Source organism: Lycium barbarum, chromosome 7 (genome assembly GCF_019175385.1).
Source record: "Lycium barbarum isolate Lr01 chromosome 7, ASM1917538v2, whole genome shotgun sequence".
Classification (NCBI taxonomy): domain Eukaryota; kingdom Viridiplantae; phylum Streptophyta; class Magnoliopsida; order Solanales; family Solanaceae; genus Lycium; species Lycium barbarum.
Window position 1 is genome coordinate 4,466,641 of NC_083343.1, and position 20,448 is coordinate 4,487,088.

A 20,448-nucleotide genomic window follows, 5' to 3' on the forward strand; every position below is an offset into this window, starting at 1 on the left:
CTTTACAGTTCGTGTGTGTATATATATATATATATCATTAATAGACTTATTTTGGGATTTTTCTCGGATTCTGCGTGAATTCAGGATGCTTCATGCATTGAGCTACCTTTTTTTTTTCCTTTTTCTAAACCAATATTTTTCTGTAGAAAGAAATAAAAGAAAAAAAAAAATCATTTCACCTATTTAAGATACAACAATAGGCAATTAGATATGCCCGAATTAGCAAGTATACTAAGCTATTTGAACTTTCAACAAAAACCCACTATTTCAACCTTTTTCCTTTTAATTTCTCTAGTTTATTTAATTGGTCTCATTTATTAGGATTTTCAATCTCAACCTTCCATTTTGTTCTTTAGAAGGTTGTGTTTTTGAAGTGGATAAGAGAATTCATTGCGTTACATAAGTTCAGTTGGAGCAGTAAAATAAAAAGTCTACAGGCTTTCAATTATTTCTCATGTCTCGACCTTCTGAAAAACTTTTTGAGAAGAAAAAAAAAAGTTTTTGGAGAAGCTTTTTTGAAAAAGTCATGTAATAGTTTGCATCCGATATTTAATATATACTCAGTATATAATAAATGTATGATTAATATATATACTGATTTTACACAGATTACACAGTGATTATATGTTAATTATAAACTTTATACTAACTCAAATTTGTAAAAGATAAATATTAGGATCTTATGATTTTATTGGATTGTTGTTAGTGTAAAAATCTTCAAATTTTATTGAGTAATTCGGAACAACAGTACAATGTCGCCTTAGGAAAGCTAATACTATCTTCTACTAAACTCCCGTTTGGCCATTTTTGGAAGCTTTTTTTCAAAAGAAATTTGAAAACATTGTTTGTCCACAAAATTTGATTAATTTTTTAACATATATATATGTTTTTTGAAGATTTATTTTCAAGTTTCAAAAGTTGGTCCAGACACAAAACTTCAAAGTTTTTCCAAGTAAAATACATGTCCAAACATAACTTAAGCTCCAAAAGCTATTTTTCAACACAACTTCCAAAACTCTTTTTTTTTTTCAGGTTTCACAAAATCTATGACCAAACGGTAGCTAAGTACATCGAAGAAATGAATTCTAACTGTCAATTACAATTTGAATAGAAGAAAATGAATATATATATAAAGATTTTCTATATTTTATTTATCGCTCTCCTGTTTTATTTTTACGATTTTTCTTGTAAAAAGAGCCATGCATATATATAGCTAAAAGAATATTCGCCGTAGACCATAAAACCGATCATTCCTGCAGTATTTCAATACTGACAATATTCTAATGTTTCAATTTAATTATATTTCAAATTTGCCATTATATTTTCTCTTGTTGGCCAGGTGATGTCATCATAAACTTCTGCAGGCATAAAAATGATACCTTTCTGAAAGTACTCAGACTATAGTCTTGTTCTTTTAATTCTTGTTTTGTCTTTTTTTCTTTTGATTTCATTAGTACAGAACTCTGTAAGAAAGCTCCATTTTAACAACTTATTTAAGGGGGACAAAGGAATAATTTAAAAATTAACGAATTTGATAATCAACCCACAAACTTTTACCAGATAAATCTTCAGATAAGTTAATTAAAGGGTCGAGTGTGGTTGCTTTCAGTAACGAGCAACAACAAAAAAGAGTTCTCTGGGACATTTTGACTACTAATTAATGTCACTATATAGTCTATATTACAAACTTGTTAATTGTGATGCAATCTCTATGGAGTAGAAAAAAGATAGGAAGGTTTGGAAGGTGGACAATTCGAAGTGGAGAACAAGGACGGCTGACTATTGCTAAAATTAAATTAAGAGTACACATTGTATGAATAAAAATTATCGTGCATATTTTCGAATGATTACAGGTATGACTTTTTCTTGTCTTGGGGTCGTGCTTAACTGATTATCCCATATATAATATTTATTTTAAATATTAAGAGGATAGATGGTCTTCCTTCCATAGATTCGGTTGAGATTGATTCTCATAATCGAGTCTTCATCATAGGTGCGTTTACCGTCAAGTTTTAATTAACAACAACAACAACGATAATATACCAGTATAATTTTATAGGTGGGGTCTGGGGGTAGAGTCTACGCAGACCTTACCTATACCTCATGGAGATATAGAGGTTGTTTTCGATAGACCCTCGGCACAAGTAATGCAATTCAAAGCAATTTGAAAAGGAAATACGAAAATGAAAGGAGACATGACAACTAATAAGGGAAGCAATACATATCATACGGAAAAAGAATGGAACAACAATGAAATAATGCAATAACCGAAGCACAAAAAACACATGTAATAACATAAATCGAAGAGCAAGATATTTATATACAATCAAACCTCTCTATAATAGCATTATATTGTTGGGTCCAAAATTTTCAGCTGTTAAATAGAATGACTATTATACACCTATAACAGCATTGACATTTAATAATACTTCGTTGTTATAGGCAAAAAAGATGCCCAAACTTTAATTTTCATTTTTAATTGTCAAATTCTAAGCTTAATCACACTTTGTTTAACGAAGGAAAATCGTTTAATGATGAAAATGCATATATTCATATGATATGTTTTTGTCATAAACAGTGTATTAAATGATCAAATACTTGGTCAAAATCTCCACACTTATTATTGGTAATCATAGATATTCTATTTTTATAAAGATGGTTAATTATTATATTATCAAAAAAAGAAGATAAGTTGTTAGATGAAGGATAATTTCACAAAGAGTGTACTGTTAAAGTTGGTTGTTGTTGTTATTGGGTAAATGCTATTATAGAGAAGTAAAATATAATATAAAAATTCTGTTATGAAAAAAATTAGCTGTTATAGAGAGCTATTGTTATATGTCGCCGTTACAAAGAGGTATGACTGTATTATATTTATGTAGGTATGATATGATACAGAAAAAAGGGCGAGTACTAGCAATATATGGATTAAACCAAAGTTGTTAGGCCCATTCGTCTAGTGGATTCCCAGCAGCCCAATTCACTTAAATTGGGCCGAAATATCCTATAGAGGATTGGACATCCTGGATTTCAAATTCAGAAGCCCAACTTGTTTAGGCCCATTTAGCTAGATATTTCTTAAAAAATTTGGAAGAAGTCATACTATGATCAATATTCTACGTTGTTTTTTTTTTTTTTTTTTTTTTTTTTTTTTGGGAGTAATGCTTCTACTTTTAGATAACCATAATTCTTGACAAGTTCAAATCGATAACACAAGCTGTCTTTTATTTTTTACTTTTTTGAATTTAGCCTGAGATGAAGTTAATCGGGGAATTCGTAGCTAATCCCAATTTAGTCGGAATTGAGGTACACTTATTGTTGCTAGTCGTTTTCGAATTTAAAAAGTTCAAATGTGGAATTGAGGTACACTTATTGTTGCTAGTCGTTTTCGAATTTAAAAAGTTCAAATGTATAAAGAATTGAAGATGTGTTCTCTTCACTTAAATTTGATATGTAAAAGAATTGGCCCAGTCAATTACTTTGTTAGCTTGCATTTGTCAAACCGCTTTTTTTTTTTTTTTTTTTTTCTAAACGCTTTTCTTGAGGGTCTACTAGAAACAGTCTTTCTATCCTCACAAGGTTGGCCGTAGGGATAAAGTCTGTGTACATCTCGCACTCCCCATCATGTGGGATCATAATGAGTATGTTGAATTTGTTGTAATAACTTTGTTCGCTAAGAAAGAACAAATATATAACTCGATACGTTCCCTTTAAAAAAAAAAAAAAAAAAAAAAAAAACTAGTATATGATCAAATTATATGTAATGTATTGGGAAAATGAGTAGTATGGTCCAGAGCTTGCAGGCATAGAGATATATAGCAGAGATGCCGACCCAACACTATACTGCAAAAGGAGTCACGTATTCATATTAGTAATTGCTACTATTGCATTAATTCTTGGCCATAGGATCATTTCATTAAAATAGGAAAAATAACAAAAATGATTGCTAATGTTTTAATCTCTTTCAAAATTATCAAGGTCTGTCTATTAGATTTGACAAGAACTATAAAAAGAAAATAGCAAGAATTTACCTTTAGAGGTACATTTTCTATATTTTTTGTTAATTTATTTATTTCTAATGGCTGGTGCAATTTTTTGTTTCTGCTAATTGTTCTTAAATTTTTGTAATGTCTAGTGCAGTTTTGATTGTTGCATATTATTGGATTTGATGAAACTTTCTTGCTAATTATTTTCTTATATTGTCTTCGTCAAATCTACTAACATAAATTGTAGAATTTTAACGGGTACTAAAACTGTTATTTTTTTATAAACTTAAAGGACCAATTTTTTTCACTGGACTATTTTAAACCTATCCTCAAACATGAAGCATCATTTTTGTCATTTTCTCCATCAAAAATACAACTGCCATTTCAGTCATCAGTTTCAAGAAAATTTTGACATTGGGTTTCGTACCAATATCTAAAATTTTGCCATCTCATACCATGCAAAATTAACAAGAACCAAAAAAAATTAAAGTAATAACAATAATTCCTCCTCGAAAAATATATATAAAAAAAAAACACAAGCAAGATACCCTCATGGTGTACGTTTGAGTAAAGCTTCACCAAAATCATAGAAGAGAAGCAACTAAAGGTATAGAATTACTAGCTACCTTTACAATTTTAAAAAATTTGATAAGATTGACACACATATTATATGGCTATAGCTTAATTAGCAGATAAATTTTGTGTTTTAATCATTTGTATTTGTATTATATCCAATATTGCCGGTCATCCCTTAAATTCATCCTTTTCTCAACGAATTTTTATAGGTTCTTAGCGTTGAATAAATTCTACTTTTGAATTATCGATTAAGATTTTAATATCTGTTGAAATTTTAGTAATAATCACATTTGTATTAATAATACGTGTTAAAATTACGAATTTCACATAATTAAGTTGCATTTGATGAGAAGACGCACCAAAAACCACTATAATCAGGAATTGGCTACGGAATTTATTTCTAATTTGTCACTAAATAATCCGTAGCTAATGTGATTTTTGATAATTCATCATTGAATAAGACTGGTGATGAATTTTTGTTGTTTAGCAACAGAAGTTATTTGTCGTTAATTTTTTTTTTTTTTCAAACGATAACACAAAGAAAAAAGAATAAAACAATAGAAAAAGGGAAGAAAATGGAAAAAACATGGACTTGTTTTTATTTCGAAGTGACTAAAAGATTGTGTTATTTTTCTTCTTTTTGTAGTATAATGGGGGCAACAGTATATGAAACATCAGAATATCACAAGAGGATGTTCCCATCAACCACTTCATGTACTCAACAAATTGATTCACTGGGGAATGTGTTGTTATATGGTGCTGGATCTGAACTTATCAAAAATGAGCTTGGTGCTTATGGGGAGAAAATTTTAGGCTCAGGTTCTGCCTATGTTCAAAGCAATGTAAGAATACCTTTTTTTAAGAGAAAAAAATAAAATAAAAAAATATGTACTTAAGAATTTTTCCAATAGTAAATAGGAGTAATAAATTTTGAGTTTAAGTAAAATATGCCGTCAATGTAAACATTTTTATGTAAACATTTTTACATCGTAAGGTCATACTGTTGTAGCAGGTAAGATATCTTATTTTTAAAATTTCATATATCACACTTTTAGGAGATTTACCTGTAGATATCTTTCAGATTTAATGGTATAGAAAACTGTTTACACTAATATACAAAACTTAAACTCATTTTAGAATGTGGATGTTGTTTAATTTGGAGGAAATTGTTGCACTTTCATTTTTTGATTTATTTTCTGTTCACAGATTGGCAGATACATTTCCAATCCACAATACTATTTCCAAGTGAATGAAGAATACGTGAAGAATAAACTGAAGGTGATTTTATTTCCGTTTCTTCACAAGGTAAGACTAGAAATTTGTATCCAAACTCAATAGTTTATAAATATATATAAACCTATTACAACATTAATTAATATCAAACCCTTAATTTTCAAAGTACGATGAGTTGATCAACGCTAAGAATCTTAAAAGTTGAACCTGTTAAGTGTAAATCCGTAATCCGTCTTTGCTAGCATTAGAGCGGTTGAATTACTCTCTTCATTGTCTTAAGATTTTGAGTCGTATGATTCTTTAGCACTTCATTTTTTGAGGTTTCTAGCACTTTTTTAAAAGCTTATAGTTTTCTCTAACATAGTGCAGCTAATTCAATTCAAAATAATTATGTTTTTAGGGACATTGGATGAGAGCTGCTGATTTGGCTGGTGGAGAATTTTCATTCAAACCTCCAATGTATGATATTAATGCCCCTGATTTGTACATCCCCATGATGGCTTTTGGTACTTATTTGGTTCTTGCTGGTTACTTCTTGGGCATTACCACCAAGTAAGTTATTTAAAAAGAAAGTCCATTTCTGTATATTATTCGTAGGTCATTCAAACCCCTTACCGTAAGAAAAGAGGGGGAAAATTACATGTGTTGTTCGGAATTTTCAAAAAATAAATTTCACATTCATGTCGGATCCTCAAAAGATGCATGCATAACTTATAGAGTATCTGACACAAATGATCTGCATTTGTTGCATTTCAAGCTTATCATCGATCTAATATAGTCAGTGAGAAGCTAAGTTTCGTTTCTAACTTTACCAAGCTTGTGACTGTCTGAACAGACTAGTCTACACTCAACCAACATTTCGAACTTGTCCCGATATACTGATAGTTCAGTGGATAAATTATATACTGATAGTATAAATTATTTATTTTTACATGCATTATCAACATAGTTATGTTGAATCTATGATAGTAAGCTATTATTCCTACTGTTTTTACCAGATTAACCAATTACTAATACTTAACGTAGAAATTCACATGTAATTACTTTAAGAAAATAACTTGATTATATAAATATTTTCAACACGTTAGTGCATAGAACCTAAACTATTTGTAATTTTATTACAGGTTTAGTCCAGAAGCTTTAGGTGTGCAATTCACAACAGGACTACTTATTTGGCTCTTGCAAGTCCTCATACTTGAAGCCACATTACACTCTTTAGGAAGTGGAGAAGTGCCACTTCTTGATATTGTTGCTTATGGTGGCTACATCTTTGTGGCAGCATCAATTATTTTGCTATCTAGGATCATTTGGGATTATGCATTTTACTTAGTTACAATTTTTGAATGCTTTTGCATGGGGGTTTTCTTGATAAAGACCATGAAGAGGATCCTACTTAGTGAAGTGAGAAGCTTTGAGAAGCATTCAACCAAGAGAAATTACCTTTTACTCTTCATGGCTTTGTCCCCAATCCCCTTGCTTTTTTGGTTGGGAAATGTTGGTGTGGGAGCTAAGTGAGTACTTTCCATAATGCACTCCAATTGATCAATGTGAGCACTTTCAACAATACACTCCCAATTGTTCAATGATGAATTTGATGCGGTTTTTCTTCAGGAAAATTAAATCTCAATACCTTTGAGTGATCTAGTTTACAAAATAGCTAACAAATGCATAGGTTTTGTATATCTACATGTATAACATATATTATATGTAGAGTATATGTATAATATATGTATATTATACATATACTATACATATATATATATATATATCATTTTATAGGTTATGTATATTTGAGTTACTACCGGTATTCAAGTTTGGCTGAAGGGACAGTATGAAAGTTACCCATTAATTGGTTTCTCACCCAGTGTTCGATATTCGTATTAGGGCCTAATTAAATTAGGAATAGCACTGGGAAATTTTACATTGGGTAAAGTGTTCCCTAACAAAACGACTATGTACCAAGCAAGGCTTAAACACAGACCTCTAGTTAAGGATCATGAATTTTACCAGTCCATCACAATATCACAATTCTTGTCGGTGAATTTTAATGTGGTTTAATTAACCTCAATTCTCATTTGGGGTTAGTTTCACCCTTGGTCACTGAAATTTAATTATGTATCAGTAAAGTCATAAAATTAATTTTTGTTTCATTATAGTCACTGAACTTTATGTGTTATATCAGTAAAGTCACGAAACTATTTTTATCTCATTAAAGTCATTGAACCATGTCTTAATTATCCAGATAATACAACTAACCGAAAACTTAAATCTCTGACACCGAAATGAAAGTATATCAACAATTGTTTTAATTTTGTACAAAAAAAACAAACAAACAAAAAAAACTGCTATGAATATGGGTTCCTTGAGTGCCGTGAAGGACTATTATTCCATCCAAAAATGATGAATTGATGCTAACTTCTAATGAAAAATATTCAATTCAACCAACCCATGTAATGAAACTTTCGAGCATCATGTTAAATAATTAAAGTTCGAATAATTTTTTTTTAAGGCATTGGATAAAATTTACAAAGTATCATTGTAATTTGTAAACCTCTATGAAACCTTTCGTTGACGATATGGAGCATGTATATTCTCTAATTTAAAGAGAAAGTAAAATGTGAAACACAACATTGCTATAATGTGATGTGCTTCCAATACTTATATATAAAAAAAAAATTAAAAAAAAAAACAAAAAAAAAACCTCATTCTTAATTAACAAACAGAAAATCTGTAGAAAAAAAATGTGCTTGCACTACAAGAAAGAAGATATTTGGCAACAATTTTTTTTTGTTGCCATAGATAGGTTATTGTTGCAAAAAGTACTTTTGGCAACAACATTTTTTTTGTTATTGCACAAACTTTTTTCAACGGCTGTTATTGCAACCAGAGACGAATCTAGAATTTCTAGAGTATGGGTTCACTATTAAAAAAATGAGTAAACAAAAAATGCATTAAGTGGGATTGATCCTTGAAACTCTAGGTAAATAACTTAACCTTCAACCAAGTGCACTACTGAGTCTTTTGTAGCCTGTGTTCCTAAAGGTAATACTAGATACATTTTAAGAAATATACATATAATATACCGAGTTTAAGCGGATGACCATGTGTTCACGGGACCTTAATTTTACCCCTAAATTCACCCCTGATTGCAACGACGTGCAACAACTTTTTTTTTAGTTGCCAAAAATACTTTTGCAACAATAATCAATACTATATGGCAGGATCGTGCGTAAATATCACTAGTATCACCTTTAAAGAAGTAAAATTCAAATATGATAATACAATATAACATACTGTATATATAGTCAAAGATAATATGGACTAGAAAATGAGAAGGAAGTAGTTATGGAGGAAATCCAATTGAAGTGGAAATTATTAAGATATTAAAAGAAACATAATAGAAATGCACCTATCCTAATTACTCAATTACTTTACAGGATTGTAATCAAGAGTTTGAAATTGATTAGTCAAATGATATCTGATTAAGATTACGTGAATTTGATCTTTAGTTCAAAATAAAACAAATTAAATGATTTCAACCATCTATGAAACATGTCTCTATTCAACCACTCCAAAATAGTTTTCACAAAAGAACTCAAAATTACTTGAGGAAATTCATTAAGCACTTGATTTTCTTCACTTTGCTTCTTTTGGTCTTCTTCCCTGCTCATGAATGTAAGTATCTTCATTTTACTTTATATTTCCCTTCCACTTTACAAGATAATTAGTTTTTCTTTTGTTGTTTTACTCAGTGTCTGGTATTATTATTAAGTGTAGACTAATTTAGATTTGCCCCGTATCAAGTCTATTAAAGGGGAAAACGCTCCCTACTAGAATTCTTTTCATATCCAGGCATGAGCGGAGCTAGGGTGCCTTCGTCTAAAAATTACACTGTGTGTACAAGTTAAAAATTATATTTTTTTATGTATATATTAAGATGTTGTATCCCCTTGGCTTCTTCGTACATTTACTTCTTTATATTTTGAATTTCCTTAATGGAATTTCTGGATCTGCCACTGATAACCCAAGGGTCGATTCCGAATCTCTAATTAAGAATGAAGTGATCATATTCATCCCACAACAATCCTTGTGGTAAATAAAATTGATATAAAGGATTCGTATAACAACCTCTATTTTGGATTTTTGGTGTATAGTGGACTCCTACTGTCTTGTCTGGAATTTAAGCATAGTTAGATTGATTAATTGATTGATATATCTTGATAATCACTTACATTTTTTGTTTTTTGTTTTTGCTTTGATCAATATTTTAATGCAGGTGAAGAAATAATTGAAAATTTGAGTACCAAAGATGATATTATTCCTGATCATGGCAAGTGTCTGAAGATCCCAGAACAAAATTGGTGTTGTGTGACCAGTGTTTTAAAAGGCGAGGGCGTAAGGCGGGACGTTTTATGTCTGCCTCAGTGAGGTGTAAGCCCGAGGCGCAGGGCGTAAGCCCCATGGGGTTTTAATTTTTAGTATTTTATAAAATGATATAATTATAATAAATACTTTTAAATAGGTGAAATAACGTAAAAAATTGAAGAAAACTATAAATAAGTGATATATATATATATATATATATATATGCTCCACCCCCACAAAAAAACTAATTAGAATAATTTATTATACGCTACTTACAAGTGACTGCTCGTTACTTTTTTGAGATAGTAGAAGACAAGATAAATAATTGGAAAAGAATATATATTAGGCATTCTAACAATAAAAAAAGGTCTTGACTTTTAAATTTAATGTTTAAGTTCCTTTTTAAAACATTTGAGTAATTACATGTTGGCTTTTGAGAATTTGGGCATTATATTAAGGACTTATTTAACAAATTTTGTTTTAATTTGAAGAAGTTTTCTGGGCTTATGCCCAACACGCCCCAACAAAACAAACTCGCCCCAAATGCCCGGGCGTACGCCCCGAATTGCTGGGCGTACGCCTTTGGAGACTTTCGCCCCGACCCATCGCCTCGCCCCGAAAACGCCTTTTAAAACACTGTGTGTGACAACTACACAGTGCTTTGATTCATTTGATGAGTGCACACCTCATTGTCCCCGTTATCCTCCTTTGAATTAATTAACAAATCCTCTTCATAGAGTTTTGTTAAACATCTAAATTATGCTCCACATATGAGATTAATACCGGTAGTATTGTTACAATCATTCTATTTTCTTATTCTGCAATTTTTACTATCACCAGTTGTTTTTTTTTTTTTTTTTGCTCTGATTATCGTACTATTTGTTGTTGTTGCTATTCTTTTCTTTACTATTTTCAACATGGTTTCTTCACTACTGTATTTCCTTTTCAAACATGATTAGAATTGTTCTCTCCACCTTCGCAAGAAAGGGATAAGGTCTGCGGACACACAACTTCCCCAGACTCCATTTGTGAAATTACACTGGATATGTTGTTACTCTATATTTAGTCAATTCTGAACTTTAAATAATTCTATATATGAATCTCTTATTTTTTTGCATTTTAACATTAATCGATGAGAGTCCAATGGGAGGAGTTGCGATTTTCTTTCTCTTTCTTAACATTAATCTAAGTTTTGTTGTAATGAATATAACCTGTGCCTTAATCTAAGTTTTGTTGTAATGAATATAACTTGTGCCTTAGGAAAATTTACTTATCATAGCTATCTCTAAGACCTCTTTATGAATAATAGCTATCTTTTATTTTATTTTATTTATTTTTTGTAGTTAAAACATTTTCTTAAATTGCACATCATAACTAGTGTCCTGTATTTCGCTGTATTTAAAAACACGGAAATACAGTCGTAACCTCATAAAAGGTAGCTACGGTTTGTAAATTACAAACTTGTAGCTATATATTGTTGGGAGCTTATAAAAGCTAGCTGTTTATATAAGTTTCCCTTATACATATTTAAGCCTTTGTATACAAATAATTAGCTCCAGTTAACCGCTTTTGTCGGCAACAATTAGTTGACCATAAGAAATTCTCGAAAAAACCTTTACTGATACTATAGTACTATAATGAGATTTACCATAACAAAATTATTGCGTGCAATAATTCTCAACATCTCATTTCACAAATATATATGTTTGAGTGCTGCTATTTGGCAAAATCCATTTTGTCAAAACTGTCAAAATTGGGGATAGGGCAACAAAATGACCAGAATACCGCTACCCCACAAGGCTCCAAAACAACCAACTTCTCTCCATATTTTCCCTCCAATATAGTGTAATGATTAAAGTAGGGCACGCTTAAACATTATTGGCATTATTTAAATGAGATACATACACCTACACTTATACATACACCTATATACTCTACATAATTATACAGTGGGACAACCTAAACAATATACACATCTTTTTTTTTCTTTCATTATACGGTGGGCCAACCTAGACAATATACAAAGCCTTAATTTATTTTCTTTCATTATACGGTGGACCAACCTAAACAAGAACTGGAGAGCTGTGTTTAGGTGGCACAAGAACTAGAGATAATGGGGCTGATAATAGGGGAGGTAGAAGCACCAGATGTGGCGGTGTAGGGGGTGGTAGAAGTGATGGTACAAATCGTCGATGTACGGCTGGATAAATCGACTAGATGTGCATGCCTAATTGGAAGTTCCTTGCCCCGTCGGTCCCTCTTTTGTCACCTTGCACTCACAGTGTACGGTTTGTTTTGTTGTTTTCCAGTTATTCTTATTGCCTTGTTTCCATGTTGCCATGTCTCCTATAGAATTTACATTGTAATGATGGGTTGAATGAAGAAATGTTTAGTTAATTTGTCTCCAACCTTCTTTTTTTATACGTCAATTGCAGTGTCCTTTTTTACAATATTTTGCACTTCATATAAAATTCGTAAGGTCAAGTACGCAAAATTGATTACAAGCTTACTTTGTTAATCAAAGAAAATTTTAAGCATTATACAGAGGGTTAAACGTCGCAACCTAAACATTAAAACGTCATTATATTGTTCCTCAGACAATCCTATGGTAATGGGGTAAAATTAGATGGTTCCAATTTACAACGATCAAATACATAACAGTTACATATCTATATTGTTGCACAACTTAGTGATTAATTAATTTACTAATAGGTGTAAATTACTTCAGATTGGTGATCATCGAAGTAAAAGGAAAATTTGATAAACAAGAATATTTTTTATGGTGGAATATAGACCAAACGACTCATATTTGGAGTGTAATTGTAAGAACTGTCAATCTCGTAGGATTGTTTGCTGTCATATACTAGAAGTGATGAGACACAAAAGGATTCAGAAAATCCCCGATAGGTACATATTGAGAAGGTGGAGAAGTGATGTCATTCGTCCCCACCTGAAGAAATTCTTTCCTGAAGGTCACCCAACTATGACTGATGAGTTCAAAAAATACAATATGTTGAAGAAATGGTTTGATATGGTATGTGATGTTGCATTGGAAAATGAGTTGCAATGTCAAGACTTAAAAAATGCAATGAAAGCCAGATGGAAGGCATATTTAGATTGGATTATAGTATGGTTAAGCAATTCATGTTAAAATCACTATTTTCGTTTAAATTGATTGAATTAAATCTAAACTTATTAATTGCTACTCAATTCTATCTAATTAATTAGCTTAATTGAGACAATTCAATATCTAATTTAAAGTCAACCACAGCGTGGACTATTTATATATGTAGCGCTGCATTTGGATTTGAGGATTTAGCTTCGAATGTAGTTAGTGATAAGTTAAGTTCGGTTTTTGCAAGTCTGTGATTGTCTGAACAAACCAGTCTAATCGTCGATGAATGTCAAATTACTTAGTAATTATTAAAGTTATACTTATCATAAGAATATATTTATTATGAATTTGTTATATTTTATTATTAATTATGCTTTGAAAATCTAAATTTAAATAGTAATTTTTCTTGTCAAAATTAATGAGTTATGTAATAACTTGGCACGTCTATTGAGAAGCCAAAAATAGAATGCAAAAGAAGTGACAACTATTAAATGTAATCACAAATACTTTACTTTATATTTATAACATTATTTAAAAGTGGTATCAAAACTTATTTTATGTCAAACTTAGCTCTGATACTACTTTTATTTTCATGTATGAATCCGTCATACAAACCTCAAACGACGGCCTGCGTTTACAAGATTTTGGGTCAGAAAGGGTTGGTTTGGAAGATGAAGAAGGACACATTTTTTTTCCTTCTTTTCTTTCAGTTTTGGTGTCCAAAAGTGATGTTTAGCAGAGTAATAAAGAGTACTTGATGTTTCAGTTTTGAGTATTTAATGTTGTATTTATTTCTTTTGAATAATATTTTTTTTCGTTTTATTATTATTGTAAACCACAAATAATAACAAGTGTTTTATTATTTTTATTATGTTAAGCATTTACCTTCAAGCCACTTGAAAAAATGAAAAATCTACACGAGGGGGGGGGGGGGGGGGGGGGGGGAGGGAGGAAGGGGGTCGTTTCGTGTTTTACAAGGAAATAAAAGGGTTTAATTTTGAGGATGTCATGAATAAATTTCACCTTGGTGTGACGAAATATTGGTGATGTATTTTTTGAAAAACACACAAGCAATTAAACGGGCCTAAAGATTTGCCTACCCACCCCCAAATGTCTCAATTGATTAATAGCAAGAATGAAAGTATAACAAATACTGTGTTAAACCCTAATTGAAAATCAACTAACGCAAACCATTACTTTGCAAAAATCAACTTAGATTAATTTCCAATTTTATCACATACCCGATTTAGCCTTATATTAAACCCAAACATTTACTATGATGAACCAATGAATCAAAACACATACATGCGTATATCCTCACGAAATTACACCAGCAGAACATATACAAATGTCAAGCAAATTAATCAAAACAACACAAATTAACATTAGTTGAAATAGAGATGTTAAAGAGAGGGATGGACCTTCAATAAAGAACCAAAACTCCTTCCATTAATGGAATTCCAGTTGAACGAGGAGCGATCCTAACTATAAACCACGAACAGAAAATGAACAAGCAAACCCGACTTGATTCAAAACCCGACCGAAGAACCTCAACGGAAAACGTGGGTGCTTAAAAGGAGACTATTTTGATGGTAGTTTAAGCTGTTGTTTTGCAGTAATTAATGCTGTTTTTGGAGTTTTCAGACGTTAATAGACAGAGGTGTTTTGGACTAGGTGGGTAACGGCGGCGAGATGGTGGTGGTGGGTTCGCCGTGGAGAAAGCAATGAAGGAGACGATGGATGATTATTATTTTTTCATCTCTCTCTCTCTCTATTCTCTATCTATGCGTTTGTCTTTTTCTCTTTTTTCTCTATATCCTCTATGGTGTTTCCTCTATCTATATGTGTGTGTGTTCTTGGAAATTTTTCAATGAAGAAGAAGGCCCAAAACGTGACCTCTCCCTTCTGTTTTACTTTTTTGTTGTGAGTCCCCCTCCTTTTTTCTATCTATCTGTCTCCCTCTATCTAAAAAATGACCCCCCCCCCCCCTTTGCTCTGTGTGTATACGTATTTCTATTTTCCTCTTTTTCATTGGCTAGCCAAAAATATCCTCCCCAAAAACGTGAATGTGTATGTTGTGAGAATTGTGGAGTTTGTTGCAAATGTTGGAAGCTTGAACATATGGCAAATTCTCATTAGGCTCATTTTTTTGTTTTTTCTTTGTTTTAATAAAAATCTAAATACACTTATAGCATATTAATCACTTAATTTTAGACTAAGAAAAATACAAACTTATATATTTAAATCCAATTAAAAAAGAAGAGAATATTTTTTGAAAATTTTATCTATATCTTAAATACGACTCTATTTTTGTATTGTTATTTTTTATTTTCACAACAAAACAACTAAAAATGAGATAAAATTTGAAATAACCAGATTAAGCCAAAAAGAAATATTTAATGTTAAACATCATGTAAAACAACTCGGGGAGGGTAAAAAATTACGTGTTTACAAATACATGAGAATAAAAGTGGTATCAGAGCTAAGTTTGACATAAAATAAGTTTTGATACCACTTTTAAATAATGTTATAAATATAAAGTAAAGTATTTGTGATTACATTTAATAGCTGTCACTTTTTTTGCATTCTATTTTTGGCTTATCAATAGACGTGTCAAGTTATTACATAACCCATTAATTTGACAAGAAAAACTACTATTTAAATTTAGATTTTCAAAGCATAATTAATGATAAAATATAACAAATCCATAATAAATATATTCTTACGATAAGTATAACTTTAATAATTGCTAAGTAATTCGACATTCATCGTCGATTAGACTGGTCTGTCCAGATAGTCACAGACTTCCAAAAACCGAACTTAGCTTCTCACTAACTACATTCAAAGCTAAATCCTCAAATCCAAATGCAACGCTACATATATAAGTAGTTTACACTATGGTTGACTTTAAATTAGACATTGAATTGTCTCAATTTAGCTAATTAATTGGATAGAATTGAGTAGCAATTGGTAAATTTGGATTTAATTCAATCAATTTAAGTGAAAGTAGTGATTTTAACATGAATTCCTTCAATTAGTTAAGTATTAAATAGAATTGAGTAACAGTTAGCAAGTTTGGATCTAATGTAACTTTTCGTTCTAAGTCTGAGTGTCTTCTCAATCAAATAGCAAAACTAAGTGAGTTTTGGTCTTCAAAAGATTTAAATGGGTGAAAATCATTTTCATCCCCCAGGTTTGACTTAAAAATCAAACACATCCCCCAAGTTTGAACAATTGACATTTTCATCTCCATCTCAATTTCCGGCCATTAATCGATGATTGACAAGTCATAAAAAGGGCTAAAATGTAATTTACTTATATTTCAATTTAATAAATGCCCTTAATTAATCATATACATTTTTTTTATAATTATCATTTCTTCAAATTGGATTTGGCAAAAATGGATTACTATTTTATAATCAAACACTGATTTGAAAAAAAAAATTGGAAAAAATATTCCAAAAAAAATATTATTCATGACCAAAAGCTACAAATAACATTAGTCAACGTGATTTTTTTTTTTTTTGAAACATGAAGTCAACGTGAAGTCATGAACTAGAAATGATCATTATGAAAAGAACGTATATGATTAATATGGGCATTTATTAAATTCAAATATTAGTAAATTACATTTTAGCCCTTTAATGACCGGTCAATTATCGGTTAACTTACCGGTCAATGGTCGGAAGTTGAGATGGGGATGAAAATGGCAATTGTTCAAACTTGGGGTATGTGTTTGATTTGTAAGCTAAACTTAGTTGATGAAAATGATTTTCACCCGATATAAATTAATTTGGTACTTTGTTTCCTTAAGTTTGGCGATCATCTAAGTGAAAGACAAAATTAACAAAAATGTTTTCAGCCTAAATGCGCGTAGCTGGACTTGAACTCGGGACTTAAGGGTTCTAAACGCAGACCTTGACCAATTGTGCTGCAATAGCATTCGACATTTCATGGAATGAAAATACTTTTAACCGATATTTTGATCATCTATGTGGAAAAAGAAAAAAAGATTTTTAAACAAACGCGCGCACCCAGATTCGAATTCGGTACCGAAGGTTCTAAAGGAAGACTCTAGCCAATTTCGCTGCAATAACATTCAGTATTCTTTGGAACAAAAATCCTTTCATGTTATCCTTTGAATAGAGCAAAATGGTTAAATAAATGACTTTTCAAAATTTAATAGAAAATTCAATGCCAAATATTGGTTTGTTGCATTCTGATAATCAAATTGGAATTAATTCATGATATTCAATATTTGTCATGATTTGTGTTGATTTTATCACATCCAATGTTAATGTTTGTTAAAAAAAATTCTATGGCTTAAATAATTATTGTGTTATGTTAAGAAATAATTTATGATTTCACACTGAATTAGTGTGTAGCATTAAATGTGTCACGACCCAACCCCGTGGGCCACGACTGGTACCCTAACTGGGTACCCGTACATACCCACCTGACCGAATTTCGTATCATACAGATTTTTTTTTTTTTTAAAACAGATGTTACAGAAGTAGGCCGATACAGATACGGCACGCGCGCAAACATATATATGTATATACCTGAACATGCAAACATTTACAGATAAGCCGATAAGGCTAACATACAGACGAAGCCCGTAACCCACACATCTATCTACAGGCCTCTACAGACATACAAAATCATATGACGGGACAGGGCCCCGCCGTACCCAGAATTTCCATACATACAGAACATACGGAAAACAGAAGATATATACCAAAAGTATTTGCTCCGGATCAAAGGAGCTCTTCCAAAACAGCAGAATCGATGCCCTAAACCGGCGGCGTATCTCCAGGTGCGTCTGTACCTGCGGGCATGTAACGCAGCCCCCGAAGAACCGGGGGTCAGTACGAAGAATGTACCGAGTATGTAAAGCAGAAATATATCAAACATAATCATGATCTGGACCGGAAGCACAGAAATATAATAGACAGGCTCATAAGCCGGACGGACAGAGTCATAGTCTCGACAAACGGACAGAATCATGGTCCAGACAGACAGAATCCGAATTCATACGGACATACGGAATCGGGATCCATACGGACATACAGAATCGGAACCCGTCGGCCAGATAATCCAGACGGACAGACGGAATCGTAACCAGTTGGACAGATAATACAGACGGTCATACAGAATCATAACCAGTCGGACAGATAATCCGGACGGACATACAGAAGCATAACCCGTCGGTCAGATAATCCAGACGGACATACAGAAGCATAACCCGTCGGTCAGATAATCCAGACGGACATACAGAAGCATAAGTCATACAGACAGAAAGAATCACACATAGGGTGCAGGAACGTGGTCGCCACTCCTGCCATTGGCACCACAACACGTCAGATATCAGAAATTCTACTCCGATCTCCGTCACACCTCATAACATAACCACGGTACCCGGGGGCGGACAGATAACACAGCACCCCGAGCCCGGACACATCATACTTCGTAATATATCCTCGGTAACCGGGGACGGACATATAACACAGTACCCCGAAACCGGACACATCATACTTCAGAATTCACATATGGGGCTCAGCGGCCCACCGCACGATATACGTACCGGCCCGGGATCCGGTGAAAGGAATCATGGCATGTGCACGGACTGATTAATAAGAAACCACATACAGACAGATCGTCATACAGACTCAACAGAACAGAAGTAGGCTAACTGGCCGATCGAACCAAAGTATTCGGATAGTCTTCAAACTACGCGCCTACACGTCACTTGGGGAGGCACGACAGATTATACCCAGAACCAGATTTCCAGATGTCAAAAGTTATTTTGTGAGATTTGTATAAAAACAGTCATATCATGATCAGAGTAGTAGTCCAGATGTTTTCTGGGGAACTCGGATAGAACTAAAGTAATTAAGATCATACAGAAGGTATCGGGCCTCGTGGGCCCGCCTCGGACCAACTCGAGGCGACATACGTAGAATACCGATAATAGACCTTATGGGGTCATCCATAACCATTTGGAAGTGTTCCGACTCCGTTTGGGAAGGTTTCGTGCAAAAGTTCACTTTGAAGGCATTTTATAAGAAAAGGGTTTCAATTGTACTAAAGGAATTGGAGCGGATTTCCATCTCGAATTCCGAGAAACGGAGTCGTACTTAAGGCTCGCGGCCGAGCCTATCACCTCCAGAACATGCCTAAGAATAAAGGGGAAGGCTTTACATACCTCGATAGCGCCTTACGCTCGCTTGGCGTCGATCCCAATTTCGTCCAAAATCTAGAAATGGTCAAGTTTACCATTTGTTAGTTTCAACTTTTCAATAGTCCAAACTTAACACATACTTGCCTACCAAAATTTCGGCAGCATTTCCTCTGTATATATGACATTCCCAAAAGTTAAACACAGCCAAACAATCAACACAACCCAACAACAATATTCATAATAACGACAAGTAGCTCAAATACATAATAAGGCACAATTTGCCAACTTTCCGTCATAACTTAACATTTGCCGTTCCGACCTTACACTTCCAAACCAAACTTATTATTTTGATGTTCATTACCCATCAAATTCATTACAACACGATTTGGAGGCATATCATACCATTCTAACAAGATATACATAAGATATGCAAACTTACAAACTTTCCATCAAAGCCACAATTTATCCAATTCTCCTAACCTTCAACGTACAAGTTCATTATACAATTCCATCTTCCAAATTCATCAACATTAATCATAATTTGCCTCTTAACACTTCCATTTCCATTTTCACATAAGCTATAACAAGGTTGCATAATTTCCTTCAACAACTTAGTAACCATTTTTCCATGACAACAAAGACTATTATTTTTCCATTCATTTCACCATAACACACTTAACATATTAACAAGATTAAATTCATATTCCATCCTACACATAGCACCACACGGCCATACCTTATAATTTCCAACTTTCACTAATTCCTTCAACTTTCATTTCTAATACAAATTTCACCATAACCACAACTAGATTCCAACATGAATTCAAGTCATCATATACTTGCAACACATACATATACACGGCCAACATGCATATACTTCTATCACACAAAATTTTCGTGTTTTTCATTCATTTCCACACACTACATCATACATACATCTTCCATAACACAACAAAGGCATGAAATTCTTACCTTTCCTTCAAGTTCTTCAC

General features: G+C 32.4%; 1 protein-coding gene across 2 annotated transcripts; it reads left to right on the top strand.

Annotated features, from left to right (window-relative positions):
• The first annotated feature begins 4,460 nt into the window (after positions 1-4,460).
• Positions 4,461-7,425, top strand: LOC132602072 (uncharacterized). 2 transcript variants are annotated; one of them, XM_060315095.1, is made up of 5 exons: positions 4,461-4,593; positions 5,209-5,404; positions 5,769-5,840; positions 6,196-6,347; positions 6,920-7,425. In XM_060315095.1, the coding sequence occupies exons 2-5, from the start codon at positions 5,213-5,215 to the stop codon at positions 7,308-7,310; spliced, it is 807 nt and encodes a 268-aa protein (XP_060171078.1). In that variant the 5' UTR covers positions 4,461-4,593; positions 5,209-5,212; the 3' UTR covers positions 7,311-7,425. The 2 variants fall into 2 exon arrangements, with proteins under 2 accessions (XP_060171078.1, XP_060171077.1); XM_060315094.1 differs by having other exon boundaries at positions 5,769-5,867; positions 6,920-7,421.
• The last annotated feature ends 13,023 nt before the right edge of the window (positions 7,426-20,448 follow it).